Here is a 13,749-nt window from a genome sequence, read left to right as displayed (position 1 = left end):
CAGAGCTTAGGATCTTGCAAGAGACACAGACAGACTGACTTCGAATTTGGTACAATTGCTCCGTAATTCTGTACAATTTATTACTCTGTGAGTAAACAGCAGTGATCTTCATGTTAAGCGTTGTCAGCTTCAGTGTATTTGCACATCCACACACATTCACCGCAACTCACCGTAAGTAGCATGGCGGAGGATAACTTATGCCACTCAATCTTCTTTTCTATCCTGTGGCAACGAGGTGTTTTTAAGCCTCCATAGGTGTCTTAATTTGTCTTGGTGGTCCTTACCCGAGATGAACAAGGGTTACCCAGAAAGTAACGCACCCCATTTTTTTTTCTTTGACAATTCGTTATTGGACTTAACGAGAATTACTCACACGAAAGAATTGTTTCATCTACACACCCCTATTTCTCCACGTAATCTCCATCCCATTCTATGGCCTTCCTTCAGCGCGAAACAAGGTCGTGTATGCCCCGTCGGTACCAATCCTTGTGCTGGTGGTGGAGCGCTGATATGAAGGTTCGCAGGAGAGCTTCTGTAAAGTTTGGAAGGTAGGAGACGAGGTACTGGCAGAAGTAAAGCTGTGAGTACCGGGCGTGAGTCGTGCTTCGGTAGCTCAGATGGTAGAGCACTTGCCTGCGAAAGGCAAAGGTCCCGAGTTCGAGTCTCGGTCGGGCACACAGTTTTAATCTGCCAGGAAGTTTCATCTCTTCATTGTCCTCAAATTGTCTTCCATGAATGGCATCCTTTAATTTCCTAAACAAGTGGAAGTCCGAGGGGGCTAGGTCAGGTGTGATAGGTGTGCCAGCCGTGGATGGTCTCCCCGACCGCTGCAAATGGTGGAGCTCCGCCGAACCCTCCGTGCCCAGCGACTAACTGTACTTCTGTCGACAGAAGATGCTCCACAGACGTTGTGCAAGCGTTTCTGAACATTATTCACAGTTTCCTTTTCTGCAATGAAAACTCAATGACGACACGTTGCTTGTAACTTATGTGACCTACGGACTTCATTTTGAAACTGTCCTGCAGCTACGCTATCTGCCGGAAGTGACGGGATCTTGGCGCGCTCACTCAGGAGACCTCAACTAATACATACGTAACGTTTCGCATTCGTAGCATTGTTTTCGGCTGAGAACAAAAATTCCGGTGCATTACTTTCTGGGCAACCCTCGAATGTCAGTGGCCGTAGAATACGAGGTGCATTCAAGTTCTAAGGCCTCCGATTTTTTTTCTAATTAACTACTCACCCGAAATCGATGAAGCTGGTGTTACTTCTCGACGTAATCGCCCTGCAGACGTACACATTTTTCACAACGCTGACGCCATGATTCCATTGCAGCGGCGAAGGCTTCTTTTGGAGTCTGTTTTGACCACTGGAAAATCGCTGAGGCAATAGCAGCACGGCTGGAGAATGTGCGGCCACGGAGAGTGTCTTTCATTGTTGGAAAAATCCAGAAGTCACTAGGAGACAGGTCAGGTGAGTAGGGAGCATGAGGAATCACTTCAACGTTGTTATCACGAAGAAACTGTTGCGTAACGTTAGCTCGAATTGCGGGTGCGTTGGCTTGGTGAAACAGCTCACGCGCAGCCCTTCCCGGACGTTTTTGTTGCAGTGCAGGAAGGAATTTGTTCTTCAAAACATTTTCGTAGGATGCACCTGTTACCGTAGTGCCCTTTGGATCGCAGTGGGTAAGGATTACGCCCTCGCTGTCCCAGAACATGGACACCATCATTTCTTCAGCACTGGCGGTAAACCGAAATTTTTTTGGTGGCGGTGAATCTGTGTGCTTCCATTGAGCTGACTGGCGCTTTGTTTCTGGATTGAAAAATGGCATCCACGTCTCATCCATTGTCACAACCGACGAAAAGAAAGTCCCATTCATGCTGTCGTTGCGCGTCAACATTGCTTGGCAACATGCCACACGGGCAGCCATGTGGTCGTCCGTCAGCATTCGTGGCAGCCACCTGGATGACACTTTTCGCATTTTCAGGTCGTCATGCAGGATTGTGTGCACAGAACCCACAGAAATGCCAACTCTGGAGGCGATCTGTTCAACAGTCATTGGGCGATCCCCCAAAACAATTCTCTCCACTTTCTCGATCGTGTCGTCAGGCCGGCTTGTGCGAGCCCGAGGTTGTTTCGGTTTGTTGTCACACGATGTTCTGCCTTCATTAAACTGTCGCACCCACGAACGCACTTTCGACACATCCATAAATCCATCACCACATGTCTCCTTCAACTGTCGATGAATTTCAATTGGTTTCACACCACGCAAATTCAGAAAACGAATGATCGCACGCTGTTAAAGTAAGAAAAACGTCGCCATTTTAAGTATTTAAAACAGTTCTCATTCTCGCCGCTGGCGGTAAAATTCCATCTGGCGTACGGTGCTGCCATCTCTGGGACGTATTGACAATGAACGCGGCCTTATTTTAAAACAATGCGCATGTTTCTATTTCTTTCCAGTCCGGAGAAAAAAAATCGGCCTTAGAACTTGAATGCACCTCGTACATCACGCTCGTAGCGTGTAACCCTGCTCCTAGTCACTTCGACTGAATATCTATCCGTCACGTTGCAAAACGTCGTTATATGGAACGACTGTTTAACTTCAGCTGTGGAGAATGAAAACGGTCTATTTTGATTTATTGACAGCGTTCTAGAAAAATGGAACTCGAGTAACTAGGATACGGAGTATGAAAAATTAGTGGAACTTCCGACCAGATCGGACTAACGGAAGACATAGAAGCAATTCAGAATCGTTGTAGGCTTACCGTCGTCCACAGCCTTAGTAAATAATCTATTAGAACGATGTGCGGTCGGTGTATACCGTGTCACTGGAAGTTTCAATACAGGAACACTTCGCGCCAATAGGCGGGTAACGTTGTTGACATACGTGCCTTACCCCCGAGTAAATGGACTCGTCCGTCCCACTCCTAGCGACTTTTGGCTTTTTCCAACAATGAAAGACACTCTCCGTGGCCGCACATTCACCAGCCGTGCTGCTATTGCCTCAGCGATTTTCCAGTGGTCAAAACAGACTCCTAAAGAAGCCTTCGCCGCTGCAATGGAATCATGGCGCCAGCGTTGTGAAAAATGTGTACGTCTGCAGGGCGATTACATCGAGAAGTAACGCCAGTTTCATCGATTTCTGGTGAGTAGTTAATTAGAAAAAAAAATCGGAGGCCTTAGAACTTGAATGCACCTCGTACGAGAGTAAGACAATTATTATCCGCACTTTAGTTATACTTTTGTTTATTTTCATTGTACTGTCGCTTTACGTTGACGACGCATGCTTTGTTTATTTTTTGTTATATTTTTGCAACTTTCAAGCTGTTATGTTCGTTTCGTTAGCACTGCCGTGCTGTTAATTATGGCTGCTGCGCTGTCTATTTGCACCAAGGAAGAACAACGTTAAATGATCCGTTTTTTGTGGTCGGAGGGCGCATCAGGGGCCGAAATTGATCGAAGACTTTCGGTTTAGTACGGGAACAGTGTTATTCCGCAACGGAGTGTCTACGAATCGATGGAAAAATTCCGAAATGGTAGCACTAGTGTTACGCACGATGAAGGACCCGGACGACCTTTCACCGCCACAAATGAAGAAACCGTGGAGCGTTCACTTGAAATGATTCTCTTAGACGATTAACTGTTGACGAAGTGACAAATCTCTGCAAATTAGTGACGATTCTGCCTACGAAATCATCCACTTGTGTTTCATAAAGTTTGTGCAAGATGGGTCCCAAAACAACTCACACAGTTGAATAACAAACGCGCTTGGACATGTGAAAAAAAAAAAAACATTTCGATCTCTATGGTAACGAAGGGGACAACTTCTTAGGCAGGATCATCACTGGTGACGAAACATGGATCCATCATTACTAGCCGGTGAGTAAACGGCAGAGTGGAAACATCCAAATTCGCCGCGCAAGAAGAAGTACAAGTCCCAACCGTCCGCAGGAAAACTAATGCTCATGGTTTTTTTGGGACGCACAAGGTCCAGTACTGGAACATTATAGGGAAAGGGGCACAGCAATAAACAGTGTACGTTACAGTGAGATGCTTACTGCCAGGCTAATGCCTGCAATTCGAAGCAAACGCTGAGGGTTGCTGTCAGAAGGGGTGTTTTTGCACGGCAATGCCCGTCCACGTACTGCTGCCCACACTGCTGAAACGCTCCAGAAACTCAAATTTGAAGCACTGGATCATCCTCCATATAGTCCCGATCTGGCTCCTTCTATCACTTGTTTGGTCCACTCAAACAGGCATTAAGGGGCGGTAGATTTGCCTCGGACGAAGCAGTGAAAGAAGCGGTGCATTCCTGGCTTACAGCTCAACCGAGAACCACCTCTTATGATGGCATCGGGAAGCTTGTACAACGATGGGCCAAGTGCGTTGAAACGCAAGGAGACTATGTCGAAAAATGTTCTTGTAAGTTTCCTTTTTGATTACAATAAAATTTTATGACTACTTTGCGGTTAATAACTGACTTACCCTCGTATTCTCGGCGTGACTTTGCATGCGGTGTGCATACGTTATCTGCCACGTGGTCTTCGAAAGACGTGTATGGCTCGGAGACTCCTTAAGTAACAGAACTCAGTACGTTTTTATCGACAGCGGGTGTTCATCACTGACAAGGAAAGCGTCAGGAATGCCCCAAGAGAATGTGATGGGAGCGCTCTTATTTTCCGTTACATAAATGATGTGAATGGCATGATGAGGGTCTGTGCGCTACGGTTTGCTGATAATGCTATGGTGTGCGGGATGGTGTCGTTGTTGCGCCGCTGTAGGAAGGTACAAGATGACTAGGCCAAGATTCCTAGTTAGTGTCATGTGTGGCATCTAGCTCTAAATGTAGAAAATTGTGAGGTGATACGGATGAAAAGAGAAAACAACCCCGAAGTGTTGGAATTCAATACTAGTAGTGTGTAGCGACGTCGGTTACATGTCTAGCTGAAACGCTGAAAAGGGATATGGAACGGAATGGACATGTAGGGACTGCAGGATGAAATGCGAATGGTCTACTTCGCTTCATTACGAGGTTTCTAGGAAAGTGCGATTCATCTGCTAAGGAGTGTGGATATAGAACGCTAATACGATCCATTGTTGAGTACAGCCACAGTGTTTGGGATCCCCACGGCGTAAGATTTGAAGTAAGCGATCGAAGTAGTTCAGAGGCGGGCTGCTAGATCTGTTACCCGTAGGATGGAACAACACGTAAGTGTTGCGGAGATGCTTCGGGAACTCTAATGGGAATAGCTGGAGAGGAGGAGGTCTTATTCTCGAGGAACACTATCGAGAAAATTTCGAGAAGCGCCATTTGAACCTGCGTACATAACGATTCTACTGCCACCAAAGTACATTCCACGTCAGGACTAGGAAGATAAGATCGGAGGAATTACAGTTTGTATGGAGGCATGCAGTCAGTCACTTTCCACTCTCTCTATTTCCGAGTGGAGCAGCAAAGGGAATGGTGGTTCAAATGGTTCAGATGGCTCTGAGCGCTATGGGACTTAACATCTGAGGTCATCAGTCCCCTAGAACTTAGAACTACTTAAACCTAACTAACCTAAGGACGTCACACACATCCATGACCGAGATAGGATTCGAACCTGCGATCGTAGCAGTCGCGCGGCTCCGGATGAAGCGCCTAGAATCGCTCGGCCACAACGGTAGGCCCGGAAATGGTGGGTAATGGGACAAGGCACCCTCCGCCATGCACCATTATGTTGCTTGAGGAGTATGTGCATGGTCGACAGTTATTTAACTATATAAGACAATGTAAATTAATTACAAACTACGGCGTGCATACACTTTATTCAATATGTAAAAGTCAGTACAAATATTCCGATTTAGGTTATGACATGTTCGATATGCCTGCCATCGTTGGCGATGATGTTGCGCAAACGAATAGCGAAATTCTGCGTCACCCGCTGAAGTGCCGGAACATAGATGCTGTCGATGGCCTCTTGAATGGTTGTTCACAGCTCAACAATGGTTTTGGAGTTACTGCTGTACACCTTGCATTTAATGTAGCCCCACAAAAATTAGTCGCATATGTTCAGATTATGAGAAAATGGCGGCCAATCGTAGCCCACGCCAGTAACCCAGAGCCAGGATTCATTCCCCAAAGTGCTCCTCCAGGACATCAAACACACTCCTGCTTCGATGGGGTCGAGCTCTGTCTTGCATTAACCACATCTTGTCGAATTCAGGGTCGCTTTGGGTAATGGAGTCGAAATCATCTTTCAAAACCTTCACGCACCGTTCGGTAGTCACCGTGCCATCGAAGAATATCGCAACGATTATTCCCTGACTGGACACTGCACACGACACAGTCACCCGTTGAGGATGGAGAGTTCCCTAAATGCGCCAGTTACTGACGAACCCATCCAAATGAAAATGAGATTCGTCGCTAAACCAAACCATATAGCGCATACCAGTTCCCATCACGCCGCGTGGCTACCGTCCAGTTTCAACGTTCTAACGCAAACTGTTCAGAGGTTACGACGATTTTATTTCATACAGTTCAATAATTGTCGCCCTGTATCTAGACGTACATGCAGATGGTTGCTTGGAGCAAGCCTTGGCTGATTTCCTTCGGCTCTTTGTCTCTCTCCATTCTGCTGTCGACAGGACGCGTAAGCTCTGCACTGGCCCCCACCTCTCTCACTGTGCGTGGCGACGGCCCGTGTCTCTGCTGTGGCTTTGAGACGCCACTTCTGTACAGGAAGCAGCTCCGCCTTGACCTGGTAACCCCGCCAGTATCGATGTCGTCCGCTATCGAGTTAAGCCTCCCACAGAGACAGCCTCTCGCCGACGCTGCCCTCCCCTCACCCACTTTGTCTCCTACTGGACCTCCCACGCACCCTCCTTTCCCCTCCGTCCCTCCCTTCCTCCCTCCCACTTCCTCCCTACCTCTCTCTCCCGCGCACCTCACTGGCCCTTTTCCGCTGTTAGCCATTGTCCGACGCCGCAAATGACTACTCGCCAGGGCAGAAAGAGCGTCCAGCCATGTACGAGTGTTACCTACTGTGTGCGCAAGCACTCCCCGCCACTCACCTCGCCGCCGCCGCCGCCGCCGCCGCAGTTGATGCGATTTTCATTTCGCCGCGGCGGCAGCGCACTCGTCCTGTTTGCGGAGAGCACACGCCACCGTCTACCTCTGTTGGCATAGCCGGCGCGGTGTTACGCGTTGCCTAGCGACCGTCGCCACGGACACGACCCGTCCCACCGCAGGATCCGCCCGTTGCCGGGGCAACCACGCTCCGAGTAGTCGCCGGCGCGGTGCGCCGTGGCCACGCCCCCCACTGTGCCTGACGTCACGCCGGCCGGCCACGCCCCCTTCTCCCTCCACCGCTCACGACCGCCCCTCCCTCACACCGCTGCCCTCCTTCCCCTCCGCTGGCACGGCAGCGCCAAGATCTGGTGGGAGGTGGCAGCTGAGACGCTCCAAAGGAGTCTGATTCACGCAGTTTGACCCGGTCACCGCTGCGTGATAATGAGGCGTCTCCGCAAAACTCCATACACCAGCTTCTGTATTGGTCTCAATAGTACGCTGGTGAACGAAATTTAAGTACGAAAGTAACTTTCGCGTGATGACAAATAATATATCTCGATGGAATTTGAATACTGCAGCATATTACGAAAGGCAACTGTGTGAAATACGAAATGGGACGAACAGTAATGGCACTTCAATCAAAGAAAGTAATTATGCAGAAGTCCTCATGATTCATGCTGGTTCCCTAGACATTACAAAATGCGGGACATGGTTTTTAATAGTGCGTCTGATCAGCACGGACGCAGTGCATGCTCCGCAACGTGGTTCCGCGCTGGTCACATAGTTGAAAAGGAGTTGTTATTATAGGGCGACCTTTACTCCACTAGCGTGGAGCTAGCACCTGCTGTATGGTTGTCAGTGCCTCTCACCAACGCTCCCCACACATGCTCGGTGGGATTTAGGTAGTGGAAATGGTCAAGCCAATCCGTTCGGCGAATATCCTCTCGTTCCAAGAGGTCCTCCACTTGCGTCGTTCGATGTGGTGGCGCATTGCCATTCGTAAAAATGGAGTCAGATCTGAATGCACCCCCGAAAAGACGCACCAGGGGAAGGGGTGCAGTGTCACAATGATGACTTGAGTGTATCGTGTTCATAGATTGGGAGGACAGTACGCTCATGCAACATCATGCCTCCCCCCAGCATAACATCTCGACCGCCTAAAGAATCATGTTCTGAAATGCTGGACGTACCCTCATATGGGGAGAGGTTCAAATGGTCCAAATGACTCTGAACACTATGGGACTTAACATCTGAGGTCATCAGTGCCCTAGGCTTTGAACTACTTGAACCTAACTAAGCTAAGGACATCACACACATCCATGCCCGCGACGGGATTCGAATCTGCGACCGTTGCAGCAGCGCGGTCGCGGACTGAACCGCTTAGAACCGCTCGGCCACCGCGGCCGGCTATGGGGAGAGGTCGGAGCCAGTAATGCTCTCAGGAACATTGTTGAAATGATCGTAATAGCGGCCCAGGTGTTACGATACGGGGAGGTAAAATGTTACATGAGCGTGCAACCTTCCTGATATTTGAACATGACACACTCACCAGTCAGCGTTACTGAAACACTGTAGTCCTTCGCAACGTGCACGTTTTGAGGAGTGTAGTCAGCATTGTCTTCGTTTTTATGGGTGAATTTAGGAAGGGCAGGTGCTATAGTGATTACTGTTATAAGACAAATCCTAGAAAAAAGGAGGGAGTTTAACATGGAAAACACACTAGATATGAAGATTACGAGAAAAGGCTTTCAATGAATCGGCCGACAGATTTCATAGAGTATTTTAGAAATGCGGGAACCCATGCACTTAATAAAAGTTACGAAATGCCTGTACCTAGAAACAAAAATAATAACAACTACAGGGAGAGAGAAGACTGAAGTCCTGTAGAGGCGAGGGACAATGACGTACCTTAACACTCACACATTTAGTATCTACACTGACGACATTAAAAGACAGTGGGAAACCAAAGTAAGGGACATCAAAATAGAACAAGACCATAACCGCCCGCCTCAATTCTTTAAAGAATCGAACTCACTTGAGTAAAAGAGCTCCAAACGTCTGATTACTTCACGAATCAATTAGTATGTTAAATATTTGACGTTAAGCATGCGTGAATAGCGGAAATGTAGTAAGCGATAGCCTTTTTTTTCTTACATTACTCGGGTTAGCGAGAAAAAGCTTCGAAAAATTTTGAAGTTATGTGCAAAGTTTGTTTGAAGTCACTAAGTACTCTCATTGTGAAATAGTGGATGAATGTAGTCTCGGTTATTTGCGCGCCATGAGCCACGCTGCCTGAAGAATTTTACACAGTTTATAACTGTAATACGTAATTTATTGTGTTAAACCTTCAGCGTAAGATTGTATACCTCTGAATCAGTTGATTACTACAGAATTTAAAACTTTTAAATTCGGTCATTAATTACACGAAATACTCAAAATCATATTTTTGTAGCCCCTGACAGGCGTTAGACAGGCAACCGGTAATCGGGATTTTGTGTGCGTTTTAGCTACTTATTAGTATAGAATTGTACATGACTGGGCGGACACCGTGACCACCACGATACAATAATTTTACGAGCGAGTGCGGACGGTTTCTGCAGGCAGTTCATTGTCTACATCATGTGCGCGACGGTTACCACTCCTTAATTTGTCACAGGAAGGTTTTTATGGGAAACGACGCAGTACTTTGCAAAACAGCGCTAAATTGTCACGTTCCAGAACAAAGTTTCCAGTTTTAACTTGGTGGAATGTAAAGTTACTCACCAGCTTCAAAATGACATACACAGTAGATTAAACACCAGATGCTGTGTGTCGCAGTACACAGATCCTAGGAATGAAGTGTAGATAGATACTAAAATAAAAAGTATTGTAACTAATGAATACACAACTTTGTACTTGCGGTGCAAAGTCGTGGACTTAAAGAAGACGATACGAAATGCATAAACCTTAAATGCAAATTCGGAAATGGAATTCATTTGTACACTTGATAGACATCACGAGGTAGTCTTAGAATGAATTTTCAAATTCTTATGCCGTTGTTGCATCCGTCATAATAGTTTACCGTCCAGAAAGTCACTTTTCAGACGACATTACTTACATTTCAGCGCCAATTAATATGTGACAGATTGGAGCCATAGGTTTGTCTCATCGTTTTCATCAAGTGCTTAAAATTTAGAACACATTTCCCGTACAGACTATTTTATTTATATTTACCCATTTCTGGTTCCTAGTATGGTTATATAACACTGGCACATTATATAGGTGTGTCTAGATACTTCTAATAACATAGCTTATCTTATTGTTTCGGATCAGACACTACAGTCTGAAGCACAATCAACGTTTTTCTTACATTCGTTTCCAGCCAATGTGCTGGAGGTAATAGCAAATACAATCCTGCTATTTACTTACTTTTTTTAGTGTCAGAGGCAATATCGTTTATAAAATCCAAAGAACGAACGACCTTAATCATCTCTCCCAGACATTACGAAATGTTTAATAACCGCTCAATATTTTTCAGAATGATGTCCTGGTACATTCAGTGGTACTAGCAATACAGGTGTCATTTACGTCCATGCTAGAGATTAGTTACTATTCAACCATGTAACATTGTTTCTCCCCATTTCGTTAGAATACAGAAATCTGGAAGGATGACTCTGTAATTAGTGTAATACCGTTTTTTTCATCACTACGGGAGCGATACACGGCACGTATTATGTCGCACTGGTCTGGCAGTTTGAAGTAGAGGGCATTGATTGTGTTTTTCCGCGCGCGCGCGCGCACACACACACACACACACACACACACACACACACACAGAAGATATACCTTTTTCCATAATAAGCCATGCAACTAAACAGCCTATAGGCCTGCCCCTTTCAGGTTTAAGGTTTCTCCAGAAACCTCTGCCATATTGATGTCCTGGAGCAACTGTCTTAGCAGGTTTCACACACTTTTATGCTGTCCCAAGTTTCTCATTAAAGTTAGAATATACTCGGCGTTAGATGTTTGCTTGTTGACGACGTTTCCTCCGAACTCAAATGTGAATGCCTCTATTCTTTAGCAATTTCAAACATATGATACGATTCAATATCCCGTAAATGATTTCAGTTAACTTTAGCAAAGGCAGATTTAATCGATTCAGTTGTATACTCCAGAACACGTCCATCTTTCATTGTTGTTATACTTTAATTCATTGTCAAAATGTAACCATATGACAGGGATTTGAGAGGGACAACTACAGCTAGGTGTCCCAAAATGTTGCATCGCTTAATTTGTTTTCAGTCGTTTAAACTCCCGCTTCCTCAGGAAGATGGTTTCCATGTAGTCCCCTGTGATGTTAGAGAAGACAGTGCAGGTATCGGAAACTTGTCTTTTATAAGTGGTCGGCACACTTACTTAGCCTGAAATTCAAATATTCCTCATAAAAAAATCACAGCTAACAGAAACAGCGACAAAAAGTAATCTATATGGCGTGAACAAAAATATGGAAACACCAGAAACAGAACAAAGTACCCTGCGTTATATAGTAAGAAAACCGTTTGCATTCAAAACAGCTTCCAGTTGTCTCGGAATTGATACAGTCCTGTATGGTTTTCAAGTGAATCTTATACCATTCTTCCTCCAAAATAGTAACAGTTTCAGGTAACGACGATGGAGGTAGATAGATATGACGCAACCTCATCTTTAAAGTAGACCGCAAACACTCAGTAATACTGATATTTGGTGACAGGGGCTGCCAGGGGAGATGAAACAATTAACCCCCGTGTTCATGGGCGATGCGAGCTGCGTGAAGAGGGTTCCTCTCATCTTGGAACACAGTACTACCACTGGGGAACAAATATTTTACAATGGGATAGACTTCATCCGCCGAAATTGTCACATAAACCTTGGCAGTAATATGAAATTGCAATGTGACCATGTGGTCCATGGAGTACCACGATGTGGCTGCCCAAATCACCCCCGAATCTCTGTCGTTTTCCAATCATGGCACCAAAAATCAGTCAAAAGTTGGAAAAAGTATGAAACAAGACTTATCCGAGCAGAATGACATTCTTCCATTACTTCTTAGTCCAGGTTTTATGGCTTGGGTGCTACGTATTCCTGCTCGGGGCATTTGCCTCACTGATCTATGGTTTTGGAGTTCCAGCTCGCCATGATATTCCCTATTTATCCAGCTATCTGTGTGTTGTTTTGCTGCTGTCAGTGTTTTCCAATGCTATATTCAGTTCTGCAGTGACGTTTTAACTGTAGTCCTGTCACTTTTCACTACAATACTCAGCAATGGATTGTAACGTAGCCATTGATGTTTTTTCGCTTTCCCTGTATAAGGTATAAATCTTCCATACAGTGCCTCTTGAAACGCCAACCATTTCGGCTACCTTCGTTATGGTATCACCCACCATACGTACGCCAGCTATTTCCCGACGTTATAATTCACTTAGCTCACAGATAATGCATTAACAGCTACACAGAACTGTGTTCTGACGACGGCTGGACCTTGAAGGTTTCGATAGCCTCTGCATTTTAGTTCAAGCAAGCATTTTTCACGGTGTTTCTATACTTTTGTCCCGCCCCTTTATGTAGCAGTCTTCTTGAATGTGAAACGATAATTGTAACTTTCAGAGTGGTAACTGTAGGGCGGTTAATAAAAAAAGTGAAAACAAAAACGAACTAGCCCCTTTGAAAATTTTCTTGGCAGTCACTGAAACGGTAATTTTAGCATGAAGTCCTGTGATAAATATCATTTAGTATGCGATGGGATTTGTAATACAAACTGTGGCTCTTTCATTAATTTTCAGTATGTGCGATGCAGTCTCTTATATTTTCGTAACAGCTGTAAATTATATGTTTCGGCCTCTGTGACAAATGCCTTCATCGGGATCTCTAACACTTCATCTCACAAGATGACGCGGTCTACAACCACATAGTGTTTTAAGGGAACTGTAACACGTTTTCGTTCGTTGACCACTGCAGAGCGTTGACTGTTCGCCAAGGAAAATGTCCCCCAATAAATTTAAATGATTGTTGTTTGGGACCATCTTTTGTAAGGCTTGCCACAGTAGCCAGTCCTGGTGAGGTACTCACGCGCTACAAGTCACAATACGACTGAAACCTTGCAGTATTTAGGCGGACGAACTGATTTTTATGTTTGTCACATTCCATTTGCAATTTTCGTTCCTTGAAGTCGACGAGCAAGTTCTCTTTCCAAACATTACGCTTCAGCAACGTCAGATTTTACAATCCACTACAGAACCAGTATTACCGTTACTTGAAGCGTTACCTTTCTTCTGGTTGGCGGATGGTCCCAATGCCTCCGTGACGCTGAGTAATATGGACTATAGTACCATCACTGTTTTCATGCTAATTTGTCCTCCATCCCTCTATATCTTTTGCTTCTGTATTAACTACATTAGAGAATGCTGAGGCACAGCAACGCAACATGAATGCGGCTCTTCTTCAGATGCATAACTTTGCTTGGGGACTGTATATGGACGACACACGCATCTGAGTAGCAAATTTGTCTGAAAAATGCCTGTGCGCTGTAAAACAAGAAAATGTCTTCAAGTAGGTTCCAAGAGGATGGTGTGCTTCGAAAAAGTGTTCTCGATTAACATCACCGTCGTTGGGGGTTGAGTTTCGCTGTCGTAAAACTGTCCAGCCTCCCACTTTTACACCTAAACGGTGGCATTTGATA

The 13,749-nt window shown here is 45.5% G+C and overlaps 1 protein-coding gene across 1 annotated transcript in view; it reads right to left on the bottom strand.

Annotated features, from left to right (window-relative positions):
* The window catches only part of LOC124718687 (protein TsetseEP-like), a 156,907-nt gene extending 149,948 nt beyond the window's left edge, over positions 1-6,959 (bottom strand). Inside the window, exon 1 of the mRNA XM_047244311.1 lies at positions 6,931-6,959. Coding sequence (XP_047100267.1) covers positions 6,931-6,959 — 29 coding nt within the window. The remainder of the gene's footprint in view (positions 1-6,930) is intronic.
* Between the last annotated feature and the right edge of the window lie 6,790 nt (positions 6,960-13,749).

Source organism: Schistocerca piceifrons, chromosome 10, assembly GCF_021461385.2.
Source record: "Schistocerca piceifrons isolate TAMUIC-IGC-003096 chromosome 10, iqSchPice1.1, whole genome shotgun sequence".
NCBI lineage: Eukaryota > Metazoa > Arthropoda > Insecta > Orthoptera > Acrididae > Schistocerca > Schistocerca piceifrons.
The sequence above is the reverse complement of the archived record's forward strand: the minus strand, read 5'-3'. Positions and strand labels throughout refer to the sequence as shown.